This window comes from Urocitellus parryii, chromosome 4 (assembly GCF_045843805.1).
Source record: "Urocitellus parryii isolate mUroPar1 chromosome 4, mUroPar1.hap1, whole genome shotgun sequence".
Lineage (NCBI taxonomy): Eukaryota > Metazoa > Chordata > Mammalia > Rodentia > Sciuridae > Urocitellus > Urocitellus parryii.
Genome location: NC_135534.1, coordinates 33071082 through 33093190, shown reverse-complemented (window position 1 = coordinate 33093190; position 22109 = coordinate 33071082). Strand labels below are relative to the sequence as shown.

Below are 22109 nucleotides of genomic sequence, written 5' to 3'. Positions count from 1 at the left end.
TCTCCAGGCCTGTGAGTTAGGCAGAGGAGAGTCCAACTTCTCCCGCAAACCTGGTAGGATCCAGTGGTACAGGTATCTTGTCTTGGAAGTTGGATGAAGATGATCAACGGCCATATCCTTAGGTGAGTGAAGAATTTCAAAATTGGATTTGAAAGTAGTTCACACACTGTCCTGCCTGGGACACAGAACTGTGCCCGTGTTGGACTCCTCAGAGCGCCAGCTGGAGTTTGGTCATGTTTCTCTGGTGCATGTTGTGATGGCGGACTAATTCATCAGACCGGGCAAACTTTTTCTGACAACTGGGCCACCGACAGCTGAAGGGCTTCTCACCTGTTGATACAATTGCTGGTCAGAGACACTTGCCTCAGCAAGACTGGCACAAGTTCAATTATCAAAGGCCCGAGTTCATTCATCACAGCCACCTGCCCCTGACTCCCACAGGTCTTTCCCTAAGCTAACCAATGGGCTTGCTTAACGCAGCACCTCTGGGGGCTAAATAATGTCCGAGATCATGTAAAAATTATGAAATATTCTTCCATCCAGACTAAGGGACTAGGGAAACAGGAAAGAAGGGATGAATCTGGTTAATGGAAATATTTGGGAAATTCGTATTTAATTAAGGGGGAAAGCATCTGTTCCAGTCTACTGTTGGAATGATGTATGAACTATGTCAATGGTTCCCTGTGGCTGAGCAGGGAACTGAGCTCAACTCAGCTGCAAGGGCCTCGGGATCATCACACCCTGGATGTTGTTGACTGCTATACAGAGGTGGAGCTGGGTCTGCAGCTTTAATGTCTCTCTGTGGATATAAATAAATCACTGATACCAAGTTGCATGCTATTTGCTTCTTTTACCATGAAGGGTCAGGGTCACTCAGAGCATCATCTCTGTTATAGAGAAGATTCTAACTGAGGCATGGTTCTGTCAAAATATAAGCCGACTCTATCGACAGAGCCTCAAGACATTCCTCCCAAGCCTCAATCTCATTAGGGACGAATACTAATTTTTATTAAATGCTTGACAAATGCCAAGACTTGTCCTGTGCTGGACATTGTGTGTGCGTATGTGTGTGTGTGTGCATGCGCACACCTTATATATTCCTTACAACAGTCCCATGAGGGAAACATTATCCCCATCCTATAGATGAGGTTGGACATCTAGCAGGAACAAACCCAGGCAGGCCTAAAATCCAGCCTTGTCTAATTCCAAAGCCCAGACTCTTTCCTGTATTGTACCTCCCGGGCCTTCCTAAGGATAATGCCATAGGAGCCAACCCTGTACCTCCTGGAAGATCTTCTCAGGATATTGCTGGTCCCACTTCGCTTTCTCTGACTACTGATCCGAGAAATGTCCCAGGAGATGTGGTGTCCCATGGTCAGAATGGGGGATGAGCAAATATAATATCAGTCTGCTGGTGACACAGGTCACTTGGAACACACATGGGGGGTGGGTGCACAAGGGACAACTCTTTCCCACCACTTTGTGAGCTCAGGACTAAGTCAGAGAAGCCATGTCAAAAGACGGGAGCAAAGCACCGCCCATCATGCCCACTGTTACACCGGTGCCTCGACTGTCTTAAGCGCAGCCTGTGGACTACCGGGGTGGGGGTTGTTTTCCTTCACCTCCCGCTCACTGTCCCTCTGCTCTTCCTGATCTGCTCCTGCTCCCAACTCTGCCTCCTACTGGACAAATTCCGACCCCTTCTCCCACCAGTCTCAATCAATCCAACCTCAGTGGAGACAACTTTCCTGGCTTTGGCTGTCTTCTTACTTCTGTCCTCCTTGGAGGCTGCATGAACTCATGCTCTTCCATCAAGAAGACAGTGGGTTAAGGGGGGCTGGGAGCAGTCTGGCTGAGTTTGCTGCTTACTAGCTTCGTGACTTCAGACAAGTCCTTTACTCACGAGAGCCTTTGCCTCCTCGTCAGTAAATTAGGGATAAATCACTCCTACACTACTCTTTTTATGTGGATATTAGGAAGATAAAATGAGATCACCTAACCAAAAGCCCTCCTTCCGAAGGTAAAAAATATGCAATACAGTGGTGCTAATTTCACTATGAATCACACCAGCCTTGTGGACAAGCAAAAATCCTTCAACAGCCAGTGGAGATGTAAAAGCCCTAATCCCTCTGTACACTAGGACTGAGGACTGAAGTCAGTCTAGCAGAAACTAAGACTGCTTTGGGGGCATTAGAACCAGTTCTCCAAGCAGGGTCCTGAAATATGAACTCTCAGGAGAATAAGTGTTTGGCTTGCTAAATTTTTATTTTTTCTGTAAGGTTGATTATTGTGTCAAACCAAGTGAAAAAAAAATGTGACTGGACAAATCGGGAACAGTAGGGACCTAGTTTATCTCTTCATTTTTATTCTGGACACTCTGGATGTTCCTGCCACATCTCTCTCCTATTCTGTATTTCCCCTTCTCTCCTTCTTTGAGAAACATTATTATTTATCATATTAAGATAGCTACACACTGTTCTTTCTCTCAATTGAGTTTCTAAATCTAATCTCTCTTATCACAAACAAGCTCAATCAACGATAGTTTTTAAAAAAAATGAAAAATAAATGTGAAGAAAAGTTTACGCACTTGTTTTACCTGTATGAGTCCTGGTGTGGGTCTTCAGGTGGTCGGATCGGGAGAACTTTCGCTGACAAGTTTTACACTGGAATGGTTTCACACCTAAACGGACAGAGAAGGTCTAGCCTCGGCCCTAACGATGTGGGGCACAGCGAGGCCCACAAGGCTGGCTTGGTGGCAGCTGGAGGAGCCCAGTATTTCCAGCCACACTTGCAATGTCTGTCAGGCCCTCACATTTCCCCAATCCCCCAGGTCCAGCAGTAGGATCCACCTGGTTCTGCACTGTAACCCTCAAGGACCTGCTTCTGTCCTGGAAACAATCATTCCTTGACCTCTAGCTTCTCATCCGAGAGAAGGTCTCAGCTGGATCATAACTGAAAAGGTGAATCCTGCTGCACCCCTATTCTGCTCTCCGCCACCCTTGGTCTTGACTGGTACTCTCTACCAGCAGCCCATTGCTGTGGGACCTCACTGTGCTGTGGTCTGCAGAAGGCACGGGAGGTTTCCTTTTCTTTCCTTTCTTTTTCTTCAAGAAAAGGAAAGTCTCCAGATTTGGGGGAGGGGGTGGATTCTTGGAAAAAAACGAAACAGATGGCTGACCCTCTCATCCATATTCAACACGGAAGAGCATCACAAAAATCAGCCCTAACCCAAGGGAACATGACTGCTGGCAACGAGAAGGGAACCTACAAACCTGTGTGTCTCCTTTGGTGCCTTTTGAGTTGATCTGAACGAGAAAACCTTCGCTCACAGTCCTTGAAGTCACACTGGTATGGTTTCTCACCTTGGGGAAGACACATATTCTATTTGAAAACAACATTGCAAGTGCGATCTCATCAGAGGCAACCTCACCTACTTGGACTGAGGGGATCCCAAAATGCCTCAGGCACTTCGGGGAGCTCTTCTGGGCAGCGATGCCAATTTCCACAGGAGATCAAAGGCCCAGCTGTGCACACTCGCAGACACTGGGCTGGGTGAACGAGGGCCGTCCCTCACCCGCTCTGCTGCTTACAATTCTGGGTGAAGCACAGTTCTTCCTTGGGAAATTGGACCAATAATCTGACACCTTCAAAGGACTCGACGGTCCATATAAAGGGCTCAGGCTGGTGTGTAGCACAAAAGCAGTGCTCAAAAAATAACATCAGGGAATACTTAAATAAAAACCAAAGGTGTTTTAACTCCTAGGTTGAGTGTGGAGCAGAATTCTGGGATGGGTGTGCCTTGAGGCTAGCCTCAGAAATAAGTGTTTTAAGTTTTATAGCCTGAAGATTTGGTGTTCCTTGCTACTGACTTCACATTTTTGAGTCAAGCATCAACCAATCCACGGAGCCAAAGCACTTAGAAAATTTGTATCATTCTGTTCTAAGAGAAAAGTCAGTCGTGGGGTTGCACAATCCCCTGCCCCACCCCGTCCTCCACAGAGAAAGTGCAGCCAAACCCCAGGAGCTGAGGGCACTCGGTAACTGTGGCCTTCCCCCTCCTCAGACTTCTGAGTCACCGGCATTCTGAGATGGACAACAAGCCACCCCAGGGTCTGGTAAGTCTTTTCCATTGGTGGGCAGCCCCTAGTGCCTTTTTCTGCTCTTGACCTCTGCCCTCTTCCTGATATCTGTACCCCGACTGTAGCCAACTGGACACTCTTCATTCCTACGTTCACATTTTTTTTTTTTACCCATCCAAGAGTCAACCCTCTGTCCCTCCCAACTGCCATTCACTTCCCTGTGATGCCTGCTTGGACACTTCACGGTCAGATACAAACCCCTTCCCTCCCTCATCACAGAATTTATCCCAGTGCCTCTAATGAGGTGAGCCATTTCCGTCTGCCTTCTCCACAGGCTACAATATCTGGAGAGCTTTCCTTCGTTTATATCTGGACCCAGCCCGGTGACTTCTGTGGCAGCTCTGCCACCTGGAGGAGACGGCGCCCCTTCTCATCTGGTTTCCTTGCCCTGCAGTCGGCCTTCTGCTCACCCTTCAAGGGCTCTGCCTGACCTCAGTCTTCCACGGCTAACCCAAGACCTTCCTGTTCCTCAAGAAAACTTCTCCAGTGCCCCTCGCTCAAATCCCTTCCCTCTCAACTTCAGAGCTGTTCCAGGACCTGAGTTAGACGGTGATCCCATGTTTTCTCAGTTCCTTTTCTTTAGTGTATATCCTCGCTCCAAAGTGCACCACCCCCTCCTTGAGAAGGAGGATGTGATTTGGGGTTAAAAGGTCGGAGTTCTGAAGTCCTGCTTCCACTATGTCCTACCCTCTTGACAATGGTTTTGTGTGAGAGGATTAAATGAAATAACGTGTGTAGGCAGATCAGCACATAAAAATTCTCCATATACTAGTCTGTATTGTTATTATAAATACATAAACAAACACTGTACCCTTTGAAGACAGGGGCTGCAGGATTGTTAAACACCGACCTGACTGCCTTGTCTTCTGCAAGGAAGAGCTTCGTGGAGGCTCCAGGGGGCCTGGGGCTCTTGGCTGTCTCGTTCACTGCCTTCATCCACAGCCCTCTAAACCTCCCTTTGCTGTCAGTGCCTCTTTCCCAGTAAGTTTCTACAAACCATATCACCTTCAATACAGTCGCTTGCACTTTTCCAGGCAGAATCTGACTTTATCATTTTTTTTATTACGTTAGTGGATACTTTTCAAATGATCCCATTGAGGGGAATATGTAAAAAGCATAATATGCCACAGGTGCTCTCAACAAAGCCCGTGGTCTACTGAGTGCAAGCTCAAGTTTATGGCAGAATCACATCCTCCAGATGCAATAAGTTAGCAAAGCCCAACGGTCTAAAGGGATCTGAAGGCAGCTCACTTTCAGTTACCCCACAGCGCAATCAGCAGGAATAACAAAATAATGAGAGTAGTCACAGCATGAAGCTGTCCTTCACTTGGAAAGACCAGCACCAGCTTCTCTGCGGAAAAGCCTGGGCTTCACATTCTCCCTGTAGGGAAGACCCAGACACATGCCCATTCTGTGCCTACAAGGCTGAGTGAATCTGTGAAATGCCTGTTCACGTTCAAGGTGGCCAACAACCAGACAAGGCCAACTCTGTCCCAGACACAGACTCCTTGACCCAGGATAGAAGGGTGTGTCCAGTTTCCAGAACATATAATCAAAAAAATCACTTCTCCGTTTTTTAAAAGACTAGTGACAAAAATTTAACTACAGGCCATTTCCCTTTCCTTGCTGGTTGGTTATTACTAACCCAAGCGATTCAGTTCTTCTCTGGACAATTCCTTCAAAGTTTTATGATGACCTTGTCCATCACTCGAGTCATCAGATTATCCTATGCCCAGGTTTGCTCCTCTCCCCTTAGAGATGGTAAGAATATTCTATCACTAGCATTCATTCAGACCCCTAGACATAGGGTCCTATGATAGGTATTTTAAATCTACAATGCCTTTAAATATTAGTCTATGCTTAACAACTCCATAAGGTGGGCATTATCATCTCCGTTTTCCACATGAAGCAAATGACGTTCAACAAGTAACTTGCTCAAGGGCTCCCACTAGGTGAAGCCAGCATTCAAGCGTGGGTCTCTTTAATTCCTTGATATTCTCCTTCTACCACTCTATTCTGTTCTTCCTGAAGATGGTTTACTGACTTCTTAATAAAGGACGGACAATCAGGATGAAAATGGACTTGGCCTGACCTTTCTAAGCAATGCCTACTTTCCATTCCAGAAGTCACCTACGTGTGAGCCCAGAACAGGAGCTCTTGAACTACCTGTGTCCAAGGCTGGACCATGGACACACTTACCAGTGTGCTTCCGGCTATGCATCTGTAAATGGGACAGCTTAAAATATCTCTTATTGCATCCCGGGTAAGCACACATGAAGGGACGTTTCTCACTGGTCTCAGATGCTGACCGGACAAGAGTCGGGGCTACTCCAGGCACACGCCTCACATCCTGTAGGCAGAGTGTGAGAGGAACAGAGGTTTTAGGCCACGTATGAACATTCATGTCAGTCCCAAGGAAAAGTGAGCACTGGAATGTGAGATCTGAAACCATTCCCCTCCACACCCCAAATGCCCGTGGCAGACATCACTAGTGGAGGATAGATCAGATATTCTGCAGAGTTGTACTCTAATGTTATCACTACTATTCGGGTTCCCTAACACAGAGACTCTGAAGAAGAAATGCTGGTGCCTAGAAGAGCTCCCAATCCATCCTGTCTCTGAGCTCCTCCACATGAGGCAGTGAGGTCCGAAAGTCCTCACATCCCAGATCTCATCTATTCCCTCCCACTCAGACGCCATGACCTTGAGCCCAATCTGCAATGGATGTTGAAGTTTCTTATCAGAGAATAATGTGAGCTAGTGAATCAGCACCAAAGTGACCAGAATGTCCACATGCAAATAAATGACCAGAAAGAAAGAGCCCCTGGATTTGAGGGTTCAATCTGTGAAGGGGAACTGAACCCAAGAGAAGCCCATGGCACGGCCAATACAACCTTTAATACTGTCACCAGAAATGACTGGACCTGTCTGCTGTCTCTGCTCTTTACTTGTCCTTCCAAGGCATCTGCTCATCCCCTTTATCTGGTGGAAGAGGCTCCCCTTCCCCGCTGTCAGGCTCAGAGTCACAAACGGGAGCAGGGCAGGTGCCCGAGGAGCCACTGATTCCCCCTGTTCAGCGTCAGATGTGCAAGTCTAGGCCAAAGGGTGAGAGTGGCTGACACAGAGCACACCCACCATCACGCTAAGACCTGGAACGGCTTCAGAGCTTCATCGACACCCGGCCCTGTGTTTCCCACTCTCCCCAAGCTTGAGTTCTCGTTCCTGCTTCACACCCCCTTGCACTGAGAGGGCACTATCTTTTTTGAAGTTAAAAGTGTGCAAGGACTTAGGAGAGCCGGGTTGATAGGCCATAGCATCTCACGGTAAATGGTGGCATGAAACTAAATGCTGAGCCAGCCGTGTGGTGTCCTCGAGGAAAACAATGAGTAGACAGTGAAAGAGCAAGACACCTGTCCAGGGTGGAGTTTGCTACAGGCCATGACAGTGAGTCTGACAAATGGGGTACTGACGAGGAGGAAGGCAAAGGAAGCACTTTCCCTTTCCTCTCATTCATCCCAGATGCAGTGTACATGGCAACAGGACATAAAGATGAGTGTGAATGTCAGTCAGGGTCCCGGTGGGGAAAGGATTGATGGTTTTTTGTCCAAAGAGACTGGATGACTCTTCCTAAACCGCCACTGGTTCCCTGTATTTCTGTGACCTTTGCATTTATTTCTCACCATGGGAAGGCCTGGGATGAGGGAGCACGCTGTTCTACTTCCACGACACTTCTGGAAAATAATCAGAACATCTCGGAGCTACTTGCCCCACATATCACCCAGGGGCCTGGCCCACACACACTTATCCCTAGGGTGCTGACTATTCTGGTGGAAGGATGACAGCTGTTTCTCTTGTTGTGGCCACTGAGTCACACTTAGAAAACACTCATACAACCCCTTGGTTACTGTGTGCTAATGACAGCCCCAAAGAGGCTCTGTGAAAGTGGTCTTCCACCAAACACTGAATTCTCCAAAAAGCTTTTACCTTTCCACTTTACTTTCACTACTCTCCTTGGAGACTTCTTCCTCTAAACTGTTCACAATCCTGTCCCCCCAGCAAGCTGTATTATGCAGCAGTTAAAAACAGCTGTTCTTGCTGGGCGTGGTGGTGGTACACACCTGTAATCCCAGCTACTCAGGAGGCTGAGCCTGGAGGACCCCAAGTTTGAGGGCAGCCTGAGCAACTTAGTGAGAATATGCCTCAAAATAAAAGTATAAAAGGGTTGGGGATGTAGCTCAGAATAGAGCTTGCCTAGCATGCACAAGGCCTTAGGTTCAATCCCCAGAACCACAAAATTAAAGAGGGTTCTGGAGTCAAACAAGCCTGAATTCTAGGTCTCAGCTCCACCGCTTGTTAGCTATGTGGTTCTGAACAAGTCACTCATCTTACCTGGGCTTTGCTTTCCCATCCAGCAAAATGGAAATGATAACATACCTACCTCACAGATGTATGCTGAGGACTAAATGAGGGGAGGAAGACTATGTTTAGACATGGAGGAACCTTAAATGCACAGGAAGAATACAAAGAAGTCAGCCTGAAAGTGCGACATAGAGTACAATTTCAACTGTATGACATCCTGAGAGACCATCAGTGGGTGCTGGGAAGGAAGAATGGAGGAGGGGAGTGATGAGCGGGTGGAGGATAGAGCATTTTTAAGGTGATACACCACATAAGAATACCATGATCTGATGCTATCCAAATAGATTCATGGCATTGTGTATTTATTAAAACCCACAGAACTACACAACATGAAAAGTGAACCCTAATGTAAACTATAGATTTAGTTAGCCTGAACCCGTCAATATTGGCACATCAATTATAACAAATATATCGTACTAATACAAGATGTTAATAATAGGGGAAACTGAGGATACTGGGAAGGGAGATATGGGAACTTTGTGTATTTTCTGGACAATGTTTATGTAAAACTAAAACTTCTCTAAAAGACAAAGTCCATTTTTTTAAGGTCCGTGTATAAATCTTAGCACATAGAAAATGTCCGAGTAGCTGGGCGCAGTGATGCATGCCTGTAGTCCCAACAGCTCAAGAGGCTGTGGCCGGGGATCACAAGTTCCAGGGCCAGCCTCAGCAACTTAGCGAGGCCCTAAGCAACTTAGTGAAACCCTGTCTCTAAATTAAATATAAAGGGGCTGGGGATGTGGCTCAGTGGTTAAGTGCCCCTGGGTTCAATACCTGGTACCAAAAAAAGAAAATGTCCGAGCCTAGGTGGTACTGTTATTATTGCTATTATCAACATCCAGCAAGACAGTCAGTCTCTGGGCACTTTCCAATGCAGATCAAATCTCGTAAGAGTCCAGGTTGTTGATTCAAGCCCAGAATAGAGCTTGCCTAGCAAACACAAGAGCCGTACAGTTCACTCTGGAGAAAGGAGGAAAGAGCAAGACTCTGCAGGAAGCATCTTGGTCTAAGTCAGGCAGGAGACAGCATCTCTGGAGGAGGAGGAGGTGGGGGTTCCTGATGGCTAAGTCTTTCCAGGGCCAGATGGTCAATCGGCAAGGAACTGAAGGACAGTGGAATAGGAAAAGAGGCCGTGCAGTGAAGGCAGCGTCCAGGGGACACCCCTGAGTACTCACCTGAATGCCTCTGAAGACACCATGGGTGTGTATTCTGTACTGGGCACCACAGAGGATGGGTGTTGTGTGGTTCTCGCTCTCATACCCTGTGCCATGGCTGCAAATACAGAAAAGGGAGGCCAACACTCAGGTAGGTTCACAGCCACCTTTTGGAAAGGCTCTTCTCCAGCCAAGAGGGAGTGATCTTTTTTTAAGCTCATGGGACAAACACAATTGGTTTTTGCCTCCCTCCATGGGGCGCCTCTGGAAGCAGAGCCTCTGTGAAAGCTGAGGCCACTTCATCTTCATGTCACCACCACTCAGTCCTCCCTCACCCTCAGATTCTTGCAGGCACACCGTCTGGGTCTGTACCACGCTCAGACAAGTCAGGAAAAGCCACAGAGGCAGGACTTCATCCCCAGCAAGTTGTTTACCATCTCAATGGAGGCTGACAGCCTCGGATATCTCAGGAATGAGCAGAATGCTTCAAGCTTCACATGAAGTGTACTGGATTTTTGTCGACACCTCATGACTCAGTTTTTTACCAGATAGCACCAAAAAAGTGACGACACTTTCAAGAAGAGATATCACATCCCCAGGAGTGGGATTACACATCTGTGGCTCTATTCCACTTAACCTACAGATTTGTCTTCCAGATCAGGTTAACTCTTTGTGGTCAATCTGTGCTGCAGCTGGGCCCTGGACAATCTTCCAGTATCAGACTGACTAGTCCTCTACTTGGTGCTCAAGGTAACTTGGGACTACTAGTGAGACCCGAGGAATGTGGAGCTTTGAAAACAACCACTTGGAAGAAGTGACTGCTCTGTTCTAAAAATAGTCTTTACTTCAGGTACAGTGCTGAAATCTGTTCTGCACCAATTTTATTTCCAAACGAAGCAGAGAAAGGATTCTTATCCACACAGGCAGGACGTTAGAATTACATCAGGAAGCACCATGGAGATGATGATGAAATCTCTTTTATGAAACATCTCTGTAAAATGGTGCAGCTGCTTCAGAAAATGTCTGGCAATCCCTCAAAAAATTAAGACACACAGTTACCATGTGACCCAGAAATCCTGGGTATATTCCCAAAAGAAAGGAAAACAGATGTCCACACGTAAAAAAAAAAACAAAAAAAAAACTTGTGTACATTGTTTAGAAGCTACACCGTTTGTAAGATCAAAACACAGAATCAAACTCCAATGTCAATCAACTGATGAATGATAAACAAAATACAGTATATTCACACAATGGAATACTATTTGACCATAAAAAGGAATGGAGTACTGATACATGCTATAATATGGATGAACTTTGAAAACACTATGCTAAATGGGATGAGCTAGTAACAACAACAACAAAAAAAGATATTGTGTGATTCCATTTATATGAAATGTCTAGAACAGGCAAATCTATACTTGGTGAGGACATGAAAGAGTGACTGCTGAAAATGTCCTAAAATTGTGGGAGCGGCCAAACTAATGGTTTTGGATAAGAAGTATCTCCCAAAGACTTATGTGTTGATGGCTTAGTCCCCAATGCAGCAATATTCAGAAGTGGATCTGGGGAAGTAACTGGATGAGGGTTCTGACCTCATCAGTGGACTGATCTATGGAGGCATTAATATTTGATAGCATTATTAGAAAGAAACAGAAACTACAGGCAGGGGGGCCTGGTTGGAGGAAGTAAGTCACAGGGCCACGTCCTGGAAGGGTATATCTTGTCCCTGGCCTCTCTTTCCCTACTACGTGGCTATCATGAAGGGAGTAGCTTTGCTCTTCTGCCATGGTGTTCCTGCCTTGGAGCCAGTCAACCATAGAATGAAACCTCTGAACCTGGGAGCCAAAATAAATCTTTCCTCCTCTAAGTTGTTTTTCCCAGGTATTTTGTCCCAGCGATGAAAAGCAATCACACCGTACATATTAACAAGTATATTAAAACCCACTGTATGGTGTACTGTAGAAGGGTAAAGGATGAGATATGCAAACTCAATAAAGCTGCTTTATAAACATTGTGCATCTGCATTTTTCAGCCTTCAGGTAAGATTAACCGGTTGTTTGAGGCTGAGAATCTCCACCCTCTGCCTTTGTTACTCCAGCTGCTCCAGGGGTTTCAGGGCAACAGGCAGGTGCCTTTGTCCATCTCATGGAAGAGGGGGCATACCACAGGCTGACTCAAGTCTCACTCAACCAGGGGAGAGAATTCCTGGAAGGCAAGAGTGTCTGACAGGATGACTGAGGTGTCCACACAGCCTGGGGCCACAGCAGCCAAGGGGTTTCACATTTACTTCTGGCTCCAAGCATTTTAGAAAGAACTGCCTGTCTGCTTTGCATAGTTTGGGCAGAGAGGTGGCAGTTCTGCATCCTCAGTCGACTACATCTTTTCTCTTGTGCCCTGCTTCGAGTAATTTTTAGCACATCTTGGAGGTGAGGAATGTCTCAAAGAGCTACAGCAGGGTGAAAGATGCCAAGCCCAGAGGGCCTCTGTCGGAGGCCGCCCTGCACAGGAGCTCTGCACACATCTTTAGGTCTTGAGTAAGGTGGTACTGAACTGGCACTGCACCTGCTGCAATGCAGGTGGACTCACCTCTGCCAGGAGAGGTGCAGCCATGGAACTGGGCGTCACCCGATGAGTTCCACCCACCTGTTGGTTGTGATACTACCCCTTACCTTCCATTGATTGGCTCCCTTAAATACACAGGGCTTCAAAACATGCTCCCCCCTCTCTTGCCTGCCTCCTGTATTTTTCTCTTGCTCCCCTTGTGGGAGCTTGTGTCTGAGGTGCAGAAGCCGTCTTGAACTGCCCTAGAAAAAGGTATTTTCTGTGTCTCTGTGTGATATTTCATGCCAGCTCAAATGCACCTGAGTGCCACTGATTCAGCAGCCCGCGTTGGATGGGGGCTACAGTTGCATCTGTTTTTCTGACTCTTAGAATGTGCATGCCAGGAAAGCAAGGGCGTGTCTGCCTTCCACACCACTATAGTCCACAGACAGTGAGAGTGAGTGACATGGCAGCGTGACAGCAGAAGGAGGACAGGGCCAGAATGGTGCTGCCAAAACACTGTGCCTCAAAGGCTGAAAGGAGAAGCTGTTTTGCATGGTTCTATCTTCTTCATAAAGCCAAAATGCAACTTAAACATTTCCTCAGGCTAAGGGACTTTTGGGGACACACCATTAGTAGAAATCTGAATTATGTGCAATTTCTGCCATCAAAGGGGAAGTATTAGTAATATGTCTTAATAGTTGAATTCTGGTGGGGGGGTATCTGAATTTTTTTTTGTGGGGGGGGGAAGGCTCAGACTTTTCTCAACAAACTAGTTCCATGACTCAAAGTGTTCTGTCACTCAAAGGGAACAACACTGATCCTCACAGCCAGATAGATGCAAGTCAACAAAGAAAAGAAGCAATAAGACTATACCCGAGACTGAGCCAATTATGCCACAATCTAGTAGAGTCTTCTATGAGATCCATGAATAAAAACAGTAAAACAGTTGGCCCCTGCCTATGGGTTCTTATATCTCCATAAGACAAACACCAATGCAATCCCACACTGTGGAAACCCTGTAAGCCAACGTGCCTTCCAGTGTGGTCTTCTCAGAAGACCAAGCCTAACTTGTGAGCATTTAATTTGTAGAAATCACTTCAAGTCAATGAAGGAAAACAAGCTGGTAGTCTTGGGAGCCATAGACTATAGAGGCAGAAGGGGCCTAGAAAAGTCATCTCCTCCAACCACAGTCGAAGCAGAAATGGCTTCCAGGTCATTGTCAACAGCTGGACAACATGACTGGTAAATTTTCAAGGCATGCTGTTCTATTTGGGGAAAGTTCAATTGTTAGGAAAGGCCTTTCCAAACCAAGCTGAGATCTGTGTCCTCACTCCTGCCTGATGGGGAACTGTACAAGTATTACTATGTTACAGCCATCTCTATGCATCTCCCATACATGATGGTAAAACTTGGCATGGACAACAGAATCACCTCACTCATCCCTGCATCCTTTAAACTTAGTGACTAAAGGATGGGCAGAGTCCACAAACAGGCCCAAGATGGACTGACTCTAACTCCTCCTCCACATTACAGCCCTTCAAGTATTTAAAGATCTAGCTCTCTTGGGGCTGGGGATGTGGCTCACGCGGTAGCGCGCTCGCCTGGCATGCGTGCGGCCCGGGTTCGATCCTCAGCACCACATACCAACAAAGATGTTGTGTCCGCCGAGAACTAAAAAATAAATATTAAAAATTCTCTCTCTTTCTCTCTCTCTCTCCTCTCTCACTCTCTCTAAAAAAAAAAAAAATAAAAAAAATAAAGATCTAGCTCTCTAGGCTATAGATCTCTTTTCTCTCAGCTCCGACAAGGTGAACTGTATTTTGATTCTTTTACCGCCTTGATTGTCCTCTTCCTCTTCCCCTTCATTTTGATAAATCTTTCTCAAAGTGGTCACTTAGGATGGATTGCCAATGCTACAGAAATGTTTCTATAAAGGAGTGGGAAAGAAAGATCATTCAAAACATAAAAGTTTTTAGAATCTGGACAGTAACATGAATGCATAAGAATAGAGAGTACATGTCTGACCTGAAGGGATTCCATTCCAAATCTTTCAAAGTTGATCCACTAGTCAAACACAGTACCATGGATTAGGCCAACAGGCTGCCAATGCTCAATTCTGGGTCAAAAGGCTTGGGCCTCTGGGCTCAGTGTGGACAGAGTATTATGATTATCACATGTAAGAGGAAATAATTCCTCTATACTCAGGTCACAGTGACCTTCCTCAGTTTTACAGTTTGGATATGAGATGTCCACCAAAAGCTCCTATATTAATGTAGAAATATTCAGAGGTTCATGAAATGACTGAATTATGAGAGCTGGAACCTAACCAGTCATCCTAGTTTGAATGGACTAACTGGGTGGTAACTATAGGCAGGTGTGGCATGGCTGGACGAGGAGAGCCAACTCCATGGGGCAACCTGAGGGACCATCAGAGAGAATTGAATAGCTTGGATGGGGTCCAGTCCACCAGGGCATGAGTTGTCAACAGGAGTTAACCTAAGACAGAAATGCTCAGGAAGATGATGGCTGCCAATGGGACAACACCCATTGTTAAGATGCAGCTACTTGGGCTGGGATTGTGGCTCATTGGTAGAGTGCTTGTTTAGCCTGCAAGAGGCACTGGGTTCAATCCTCAGCACCACATAAATGTAAAATAAAGACATTGTGTCCACCTAAAACAGAATAAATATTTTTTTTTTTAAAAAATCAGTCTCCAGAGAGGATCCAGCTACTGGCTTAGATGTTCAAGTATCACCAAGCTTCACCCCTGGAGAGAACCATCCTTCAGAATATCTAATGATATTTAATGACTATGCTGTGGATGAACCAAATAAGAATGATGGTAGGATTCCAAGAGGTCTGGAGCCATAAGGCCTTCCAAGAATGAGAAGGAACTGCCAGCCTAGTGGGGATACTTCCAGGGTCAAAGATACACATTCCAAATAAAAGAATCACAGAACCCTGAACAGTTGTGGGGTGAAAAGAATCAGAACCAACCCCAAAACAGAGAGTTGTTATCATTCATGGAACAGGCTCTACAGTATGAACTAACAGAGCCCCAAATCTCCATTAGGATAGAAATGTATGTCCTGGCTTTATCTACCTTCCAACTCAGATAATTAAAAGGAACATAAAAGAAAACGTGGCACTATGCATAGCAAGATGCATGATCCCAGTCTGAGTAAGTCTGGACAACTTTCTTAGGATAAGAAATTGGTGCTTTATAAAAAGTGTCTGTGTTTTGTTACCTAGGAAACTTCCCTTAGGAAGATATCTGATTCAGCTGAATGATGGAAAAAAAAAAGGATTGGATGACTCCTTGGCCAAGATAATCAGGGAACCCTGGGATTTATACTGAGATATCATAGGACTGCTATAGCTCCAGGTGGGCAAAGATCCAGTGGGCCTGGTACAGATACTGAAGATACAAAGGATCATCAGAACGTGCTTGTGCCCTGCCACAGAGGCCACCCTGCCAGAGACCCCTCTTCAGCTTGACAGAGAGACTTCAGACATTGCCTCTGGTTTTATTGTTCAACTAGGCACAAAGCATCCATTCAGAGCCCACAATATCCTATCTTGATCAGAAAATCATCAAAAATAACTATCAAATGTCTGTTCACAATAAATATCTACTACATTAGTGACCTTCCACTATCAAATTGGTAATTTTACCACAAAGGAAACAGACTTGGGCACACCTTACATATGGCTAACCAACTTTGGCTGCTAATGATCTGTTTTCTTCCCTGCATATTCCCAAAGATCTAGCTTAGTAACTGAATTCCTAAAATGCAGGGTATCCTCACTGCTGTGATTTCTAGAATCCTCTGACATTTTCTACTTGAAAACCAAGATATTAATCTGTCTCAACTCTTCTGTCATCTGTCTTATTCTCCATGAATTTCCACATTATTAGCCAAGAGGGCAATTATTTTATGAAAGAAAATGGATTTAGTTCTTTTTTATTTAAAGCAGAGCCAGAAATTCAAATATTCTGACAGGGTCAGAGTAAATGAGAGAAATCAATGAAGAGGGCTCTACAGAATAATATGGCCCTGAACTGGCAAGGACAGTCACCCAGGCTACACTGTCCCCTGCCCAACAGAGGCAGCCACAATTCAACTCTACTGGCCACCATCTGTTGTTAATGATGGGAACCCAATGGGACCACATCTTTCCATTCTTCAAGGAAAAATAGTCATAAATCTCATCTTCTTCTGAGATGACTTGAATTTATATTCTTGCAAATTATTGAAATCTTAAAGAGTCACTGTTGGATGAGATAAAACATACATCTGCCCTAAGGGTCAACAATTTGCAACTTCTGCTTTCAAGGCTGAGCAGAGAAGTTATATACTGGAAAAATCCATTTGTTTCTGCTGGTCTTCCCACAGGGCAACAAAATAGAGGTGGGGATGTACCTGGCTCTTTGAAAACTGGGTGTTAGAATCTCCCATACCCTAGCTTGAAAGGATGCCATACTTATACAGCAGGAATGGCCAGCGCTGTCCAAGCAAAATCTAGAAGTTTCCATCGAGAGGCTTTCTGGAGTCCTGGAAATGGTATGGCTCTAATTTCAGCAGCCCTCTTGAAAGCAGGTGTAAGTACTGTGGTCACAGACAGAAAGCCATAGGTGCAGTACTGCCAATTCAAATGCATGAGTTTCTTAAGACAAATCACCACAACTTTAAAAAAAAAAAAAAACTCACCAAGTTACCCTCTTATGATGATGGAGAGTTAGAAGTGCCAAATCAGCATCCCCAGGCTGAAACCCAGGTGTCAGCAGTCCTGCTTTCCCCCAATGGCTCCAAGGAGAGAGCTGCTTCACTTGCTTCTTTCAGTTTCTAGAACTTGCCTGGTTTCTTGGTCCCTTCTTTGCATCACCCCAACCTCTTGCATACTTGTTATCACATTTAGATAATTCAGCCCACCCAGATTAATTCAGGAAAATTCTCCATCTCACGGTCCATAACTGAATCATAACTGGAAAACCCCTTTTGCCACTTGAGGGAACATTCACAGGTTCCAGAAATTAGGACCTGGATATCTTTGGGGGTCATTATACAGCTCACCATACCAAGGAAACGAGATTTATTACATTTCTTGCAGACACATTTTTTTTAAAAAACTTAATCAATCTGGATCCCTTATCTACAGATTTGTCTGGGAACACATGATTTTGCATCTGAAGACCTGTATTCCAGGCCCAATGTTACTATTTATCTTCTCTGTGGTCATGAGCTAGTCATTCAATTCTCTCCACATCTGAGATGCATCATTTGTAAAATGAAGTTAATAACCTACACTAAGGATTCATCTGAAGATCAAAGAGATGAGTCATGTTGGGAGCAAAAGCTAAACATCACCAAATAACTTTATCCCAACCAAAAATTCTGGAAGTCTATGACTATATTCGATCACTAACAACCATAAAAATTATTTATTGTATGCTTTATGTAAGTCTGGTGATTGAGATCAATATAATTTGTATTTTTTATTCACAGCACAACCCAGGAGTCATTAAGGTGTATTGCCTTAGCAAATGACTTAGCCTTCCTAGAACAGCTTCATGTAAAATGAAAACAATAGCACCTGCTTGCTCTTCGGGCTACGTCCTGAAGGAACCAATGAGATCAGATTAGTTCTGTACAATATTTGGTGCATGTATGCACTCAATAAATGTTAACTATTGCTTAAACAGTACCATCCCCATTTCACAGTGAAGTATACAGAAGTTTAAGGACAGGTTGAGCTTATTTGCCCAAAATCAGACAGATGGCAAGTGGCAGAGCTTGAGGTGTGTGTCCAGGTCAGTGCAACCCCATCCTAAAGGGTTCCATTCTATCCTGACACTTGAATGATTCCAGCTCTTTTCTCCAAGGTATGAATGAAATCAGGCACACTGGAGTTTAATAAATGTAGTGATGTGGAGGGGAAGACTAAGGGTGGGCAGAGAGGAAGGGCAAGTTCAAAACATTCCTCCTCAGCATATTTCTGCTTCTGCTGTACGAGACAATCTTTATATTGGCATAGAGAAAGCACAAGGGACAGAAATGACCTGCTCATATGTGACAGAGTAGTCCAAACTGTGCACATTTGTTACAAAGTAATAATAATTAATCATTATCATCATCTCTTTTTACCTAACTGGGCAGGGGGGGAACTAAGCAGAAGCAATTATCACAGAGCATACACCTTGTGACTTCATTTCTGGTGGTAGCCGAGACAATTTTAACAGCAAAAACTGTATCCTGAGAAAATTTGCCTTTCCTTTCCTAGACAGCTTTAAAATGCATCAACACGTGTCCTTAGAAAGTCTGCAGAAAGAGAAAAATGTCCCTCATCTAACACAAATTATGAGCCCTCGTCTCACTAAACATGTGTACATTGAGGCTTGGCTTAGAAAAAAAAACAACATAACTTTCGAAGGGGTAGCTTCTTTAGAAATGATTAATTTTGATGTTCCACAGGCACAAGAAGATTAATAAAAAGGAATTGAGGTTTTACAGATGAGAAAAACCAGAGCCGCCCTGAAATCCCTTATCAACACAAGAGGAAAAAAGAAGAAGAAAGAGAAAATGTAAAACGAAAGAGAAAGAGACTTTTGAAGGCCATTCTCATTGAATATGAATATTCAGAAAGGAGACACTTCAGCCTGTGACTTCTCTCTCCCACCTCTACTTATTGGCCAGGTGGTCATCCCCCATCTTCACCTCGGTCTTCTCGCCTCTGCAGACTTAATCAGACTGCAGGGAAGCACCTGGGGAAATCGCAAACACTCGTGCACCAGGACACAGAATCCCCCCGTCAAGCTCTCTGTATCCTTAATGCTGGGGGCTTATATATGAGATGCTTAAGTGCCTGATTCTTTTTGGTGTTGACAATAAAGTTTGCTGCAAGCCTTGAGGCCCATCATCCCCTTCTCTAGCGTGCCAATTTCTCAGAGAAAAGAATGAAGAACTGCGTTAAGAAACTGGGCTTCCTAAAAGGTTAAACACGAGATGAGGCTGAACTCAGCACCACCCATAAATTATACTTGCCTTGAGAGAGAGAGAGAGAGAGAGAGAGAGAGAGAGAGAGACAGAGACAGAGAGAGACAGAGAGAAGAAGAGGAGGAGGAGGAGGAGGAGCTGTAAGAACCCCAAGTCTAAACCAAGCTTCCAGAACTAACTACCTGTCTACAGGAAATACAAGGGATAGAGGCCCAAAGTCAGAGACACCAAGCTCTTCAATCCAGATCATGGTACAGTCTACTGAACATGTGCTCTGGGCATATAAAAGGAGAAAGATAAAGTTTCTTTTACTAAGCCAGCACAGAAAGTAAAAACCTAAAATAAAACAACCAAGTTAAACTTGAATGAGTTTAAACACACACTCAATGTCTGTTTTCTAATAACGCATAGGTATCAAATTTCCTCAAAAATAGTCTACAGGAGAGAATCTGGTTTGTTTTTTTTTAACTTGGGACAGTTTACCCTCTGTCTGTCCCCAGGTGTTTCATTTCAGTTTAGACCTTAAGAAAAAGATGCATCTGTTACTTTGGACTAAAACAATGTATTTTAGTCATTTTTCATTAAAAACTACACTACAGCAATGCTTCTATTTTGCTTTTTTACTAAACATTTTCCCTAGGAACCTGGGAAAGCAGACTCCCTGCCTGCTTGCTCTTCATTCCCATTCTCTCCATGTCACATGCATCCCTATGGCACCCAGAGCTACAAAACATCTGGAGGGAAAGGGCACTCACCCCACTTCCACTAACTCTGACTTTTTAAAACTATTGCCTATTTCTTGTCATGCCCGCCCACATCCACTTTCCTTGGTAACAAAGCCCTCTGTTCCTTTTAGGGAAACTCATATATATATATTTTTTAGTTTAGTTTTAGGTGGACACAACATCTTTATTTTGTGTGGTGCTGAGGATGGAACACCTTGCCTCAGGCATGCTAGGGGCGCTCTACCTCTGAACCACAACCCCAGTCCCTGGAAATTCCTCTCTTTAACCCCACCCCAGGCTCTAGAAGAGAGTACAAGACTAAGACCTGGCCAATCAACCACTATTTTCTCCAGTCACATGACCCACTGCAAGCCAATCAAAGACCTTTCCCTAAGTCTATTGTTGAAAAAGAACCAATAGAGAGACATTCTTCTTGTCAGGCTGTAGGTGCTAAAATCAAAGCTGCTTTTGACACAGTGGAGCAAGGTTGCCTGAGATGACAACCAGCACGGAGGAAAACAGACAAGAGACAGTGAAACAGTGTTCTCATGACACTAAGTCCCTGAATCCAGAAAAGGGTTTTAAAATATAATACCCACAACCTACCAAATTACCCCATTGATCCACACCTGTTACAACTGGGATTCTGCCACCTGTTGCAAAGTTCTGATTAATAATGTGCAATCTAGCCAGGCATGGTGGCACACACCTATAATTCCAGCAGCTCTGGAAGCTGAGGCAGGAAGACCAGGAATTCATAGTCAGCCTCAGCGAAATCAAGGTGCTAAGCAACTCAGTGAGACCCTGTGTCTAAATAAAATACAAAATAGGGCTAGGGATGTGGCTTAGTGGAGTGCCCCTGAATTCAATCCTGGGGACCAAAAATCATTAATAATAATAATAATAATTATAATACACAATCTAATATTCAAAGGTAAATGTATTTTCTTTTCAAAGACATATCAGAATATGAAACCTGTAAATGAGTACTGGTCCCTCCAAATTACCTTTTAGAGGATGCTCATTTCTTCCAACCATGCTGTTATTACTAAAGTCTTACTGTATTCCTCTTTTGAAACTTTCTTTATAGTCCTGGCTCATTCGTCTTCACTTTCCTTGCAGCCTAGTCCTCAGCCACTATTTCATAGGAGCCACAATCTGAGTGGGTTAAGAGCCAAATCAGGCTCACGAGCCATCAAGCCCTCCTCACTGCTTGCAATGGTTCACAAACCTCCCCCAACTGACCTTTTTCCTTCTATTTTACCCTCAAGGCAGAGCTGAGGTATCCTCTTAGATCTAGTTTCCCACAACAGTTTGGAGGGAAGAGTCCAAAAAACAACCCCTATGCTCTTTTCTGGCCCTTCATGCTTATAAGACTTTTAGACATGACTTTCTTTCTTACATCAATACACACAGACACAGGAACTCACGAACCCAAGGTCCCACCATCAGATCATAGAAATATCTGGATGTCTTACTGGAAGTGGGGTGCTAGTCCGTCCACTTCCTGGTTTCATCTAACTCACTGGGTTCTGGATACTCAATGCTTTCACTCTATGGCCAGAGATTACTGCTGGCTCCACCCCTAAGAACAGGGTCCCAAATTTATATAACAGACGAACCCTGCATCTCACACAGGAAAGATGGGAGCAGGATCTTTGTAGCCTGGTTCTAAGAGGTTCCCACTCAGGTTGCTCATACCCTCTTCTGAGAAAATTTACTCCAACTACTCAATTGCATTTTTAAAATAAAGTTCCTTCCTAAACCCCAGGATCAAGCACAGCGTTCTGAAGACTAAACCCTCTCTTGATTCCCCAACTGAAATGGAGCTCGCAGGTGTGAGGAATCTGTGCAGATCCAACACTTCTGCTGGCTCCATGCTCCAAACTCTGACTTTTCACAACACAAGTGGGATGGAGATGTAGCTCTGTGGTGGAGAGCCTGCCTAGCATGCTCGAGGCCCTGGGTTGGATCCCCAGCACCAAGAGGCAGGTATAAATTAATTCCAGGTGAACAAACAAAGGAAAACTTTTGTAATAAATTCAAATGAATCACACTCATTCTTGAAGGGATTTTGAGACCAGGGGTATTACTGTTAAAGTCTTGGAGGAAATTCTACACATGGGCATCTGA

General features: G+C 44.7%; 1 protein-coding gene across 11 annotated transcripts in view; it reads right to left on the bottom strand.

The window, feature by feature from the left end:
* Positions 1–208: 208 nt before the first annotated feature.
* The window catches only part of Wt1 (WT1 transcription factor), a 46361-nt gene continuing 24460 nt past the window's right edge, over positions 209–22109 (bottom strand). For 4 of the 11 annotated variants that reach the window (XM_026404810.2, XM_077797534.1, XM_077797538.1 and 1 more), the window contains 5 exons: positions 9734–9830; positions 6339–6489; positions 3273–3362; positions 2597–2680; positions 209–330 (listed from right to left, as the gene is read on the bottom strand). In XM_026404810.2, the coding sequence (XP_026260595.1) occupies positions 209–330; positions 2597–2680; positions 3273–3362; positions 6339–6489; positions 9734–9830 (544 nt within the window). Of the gene's footprint in view, positions 331–2587; positions 2681–3272; positions 3363–6338; positions 6490–9733; positions 9831–22109 lie in introns of all 11 variants that reach the window. The other 7 variants (XM_077797533.1, XM_077797539.1, XM_026404800.2 and 4 more) reach the window with 3 other exon arrangements.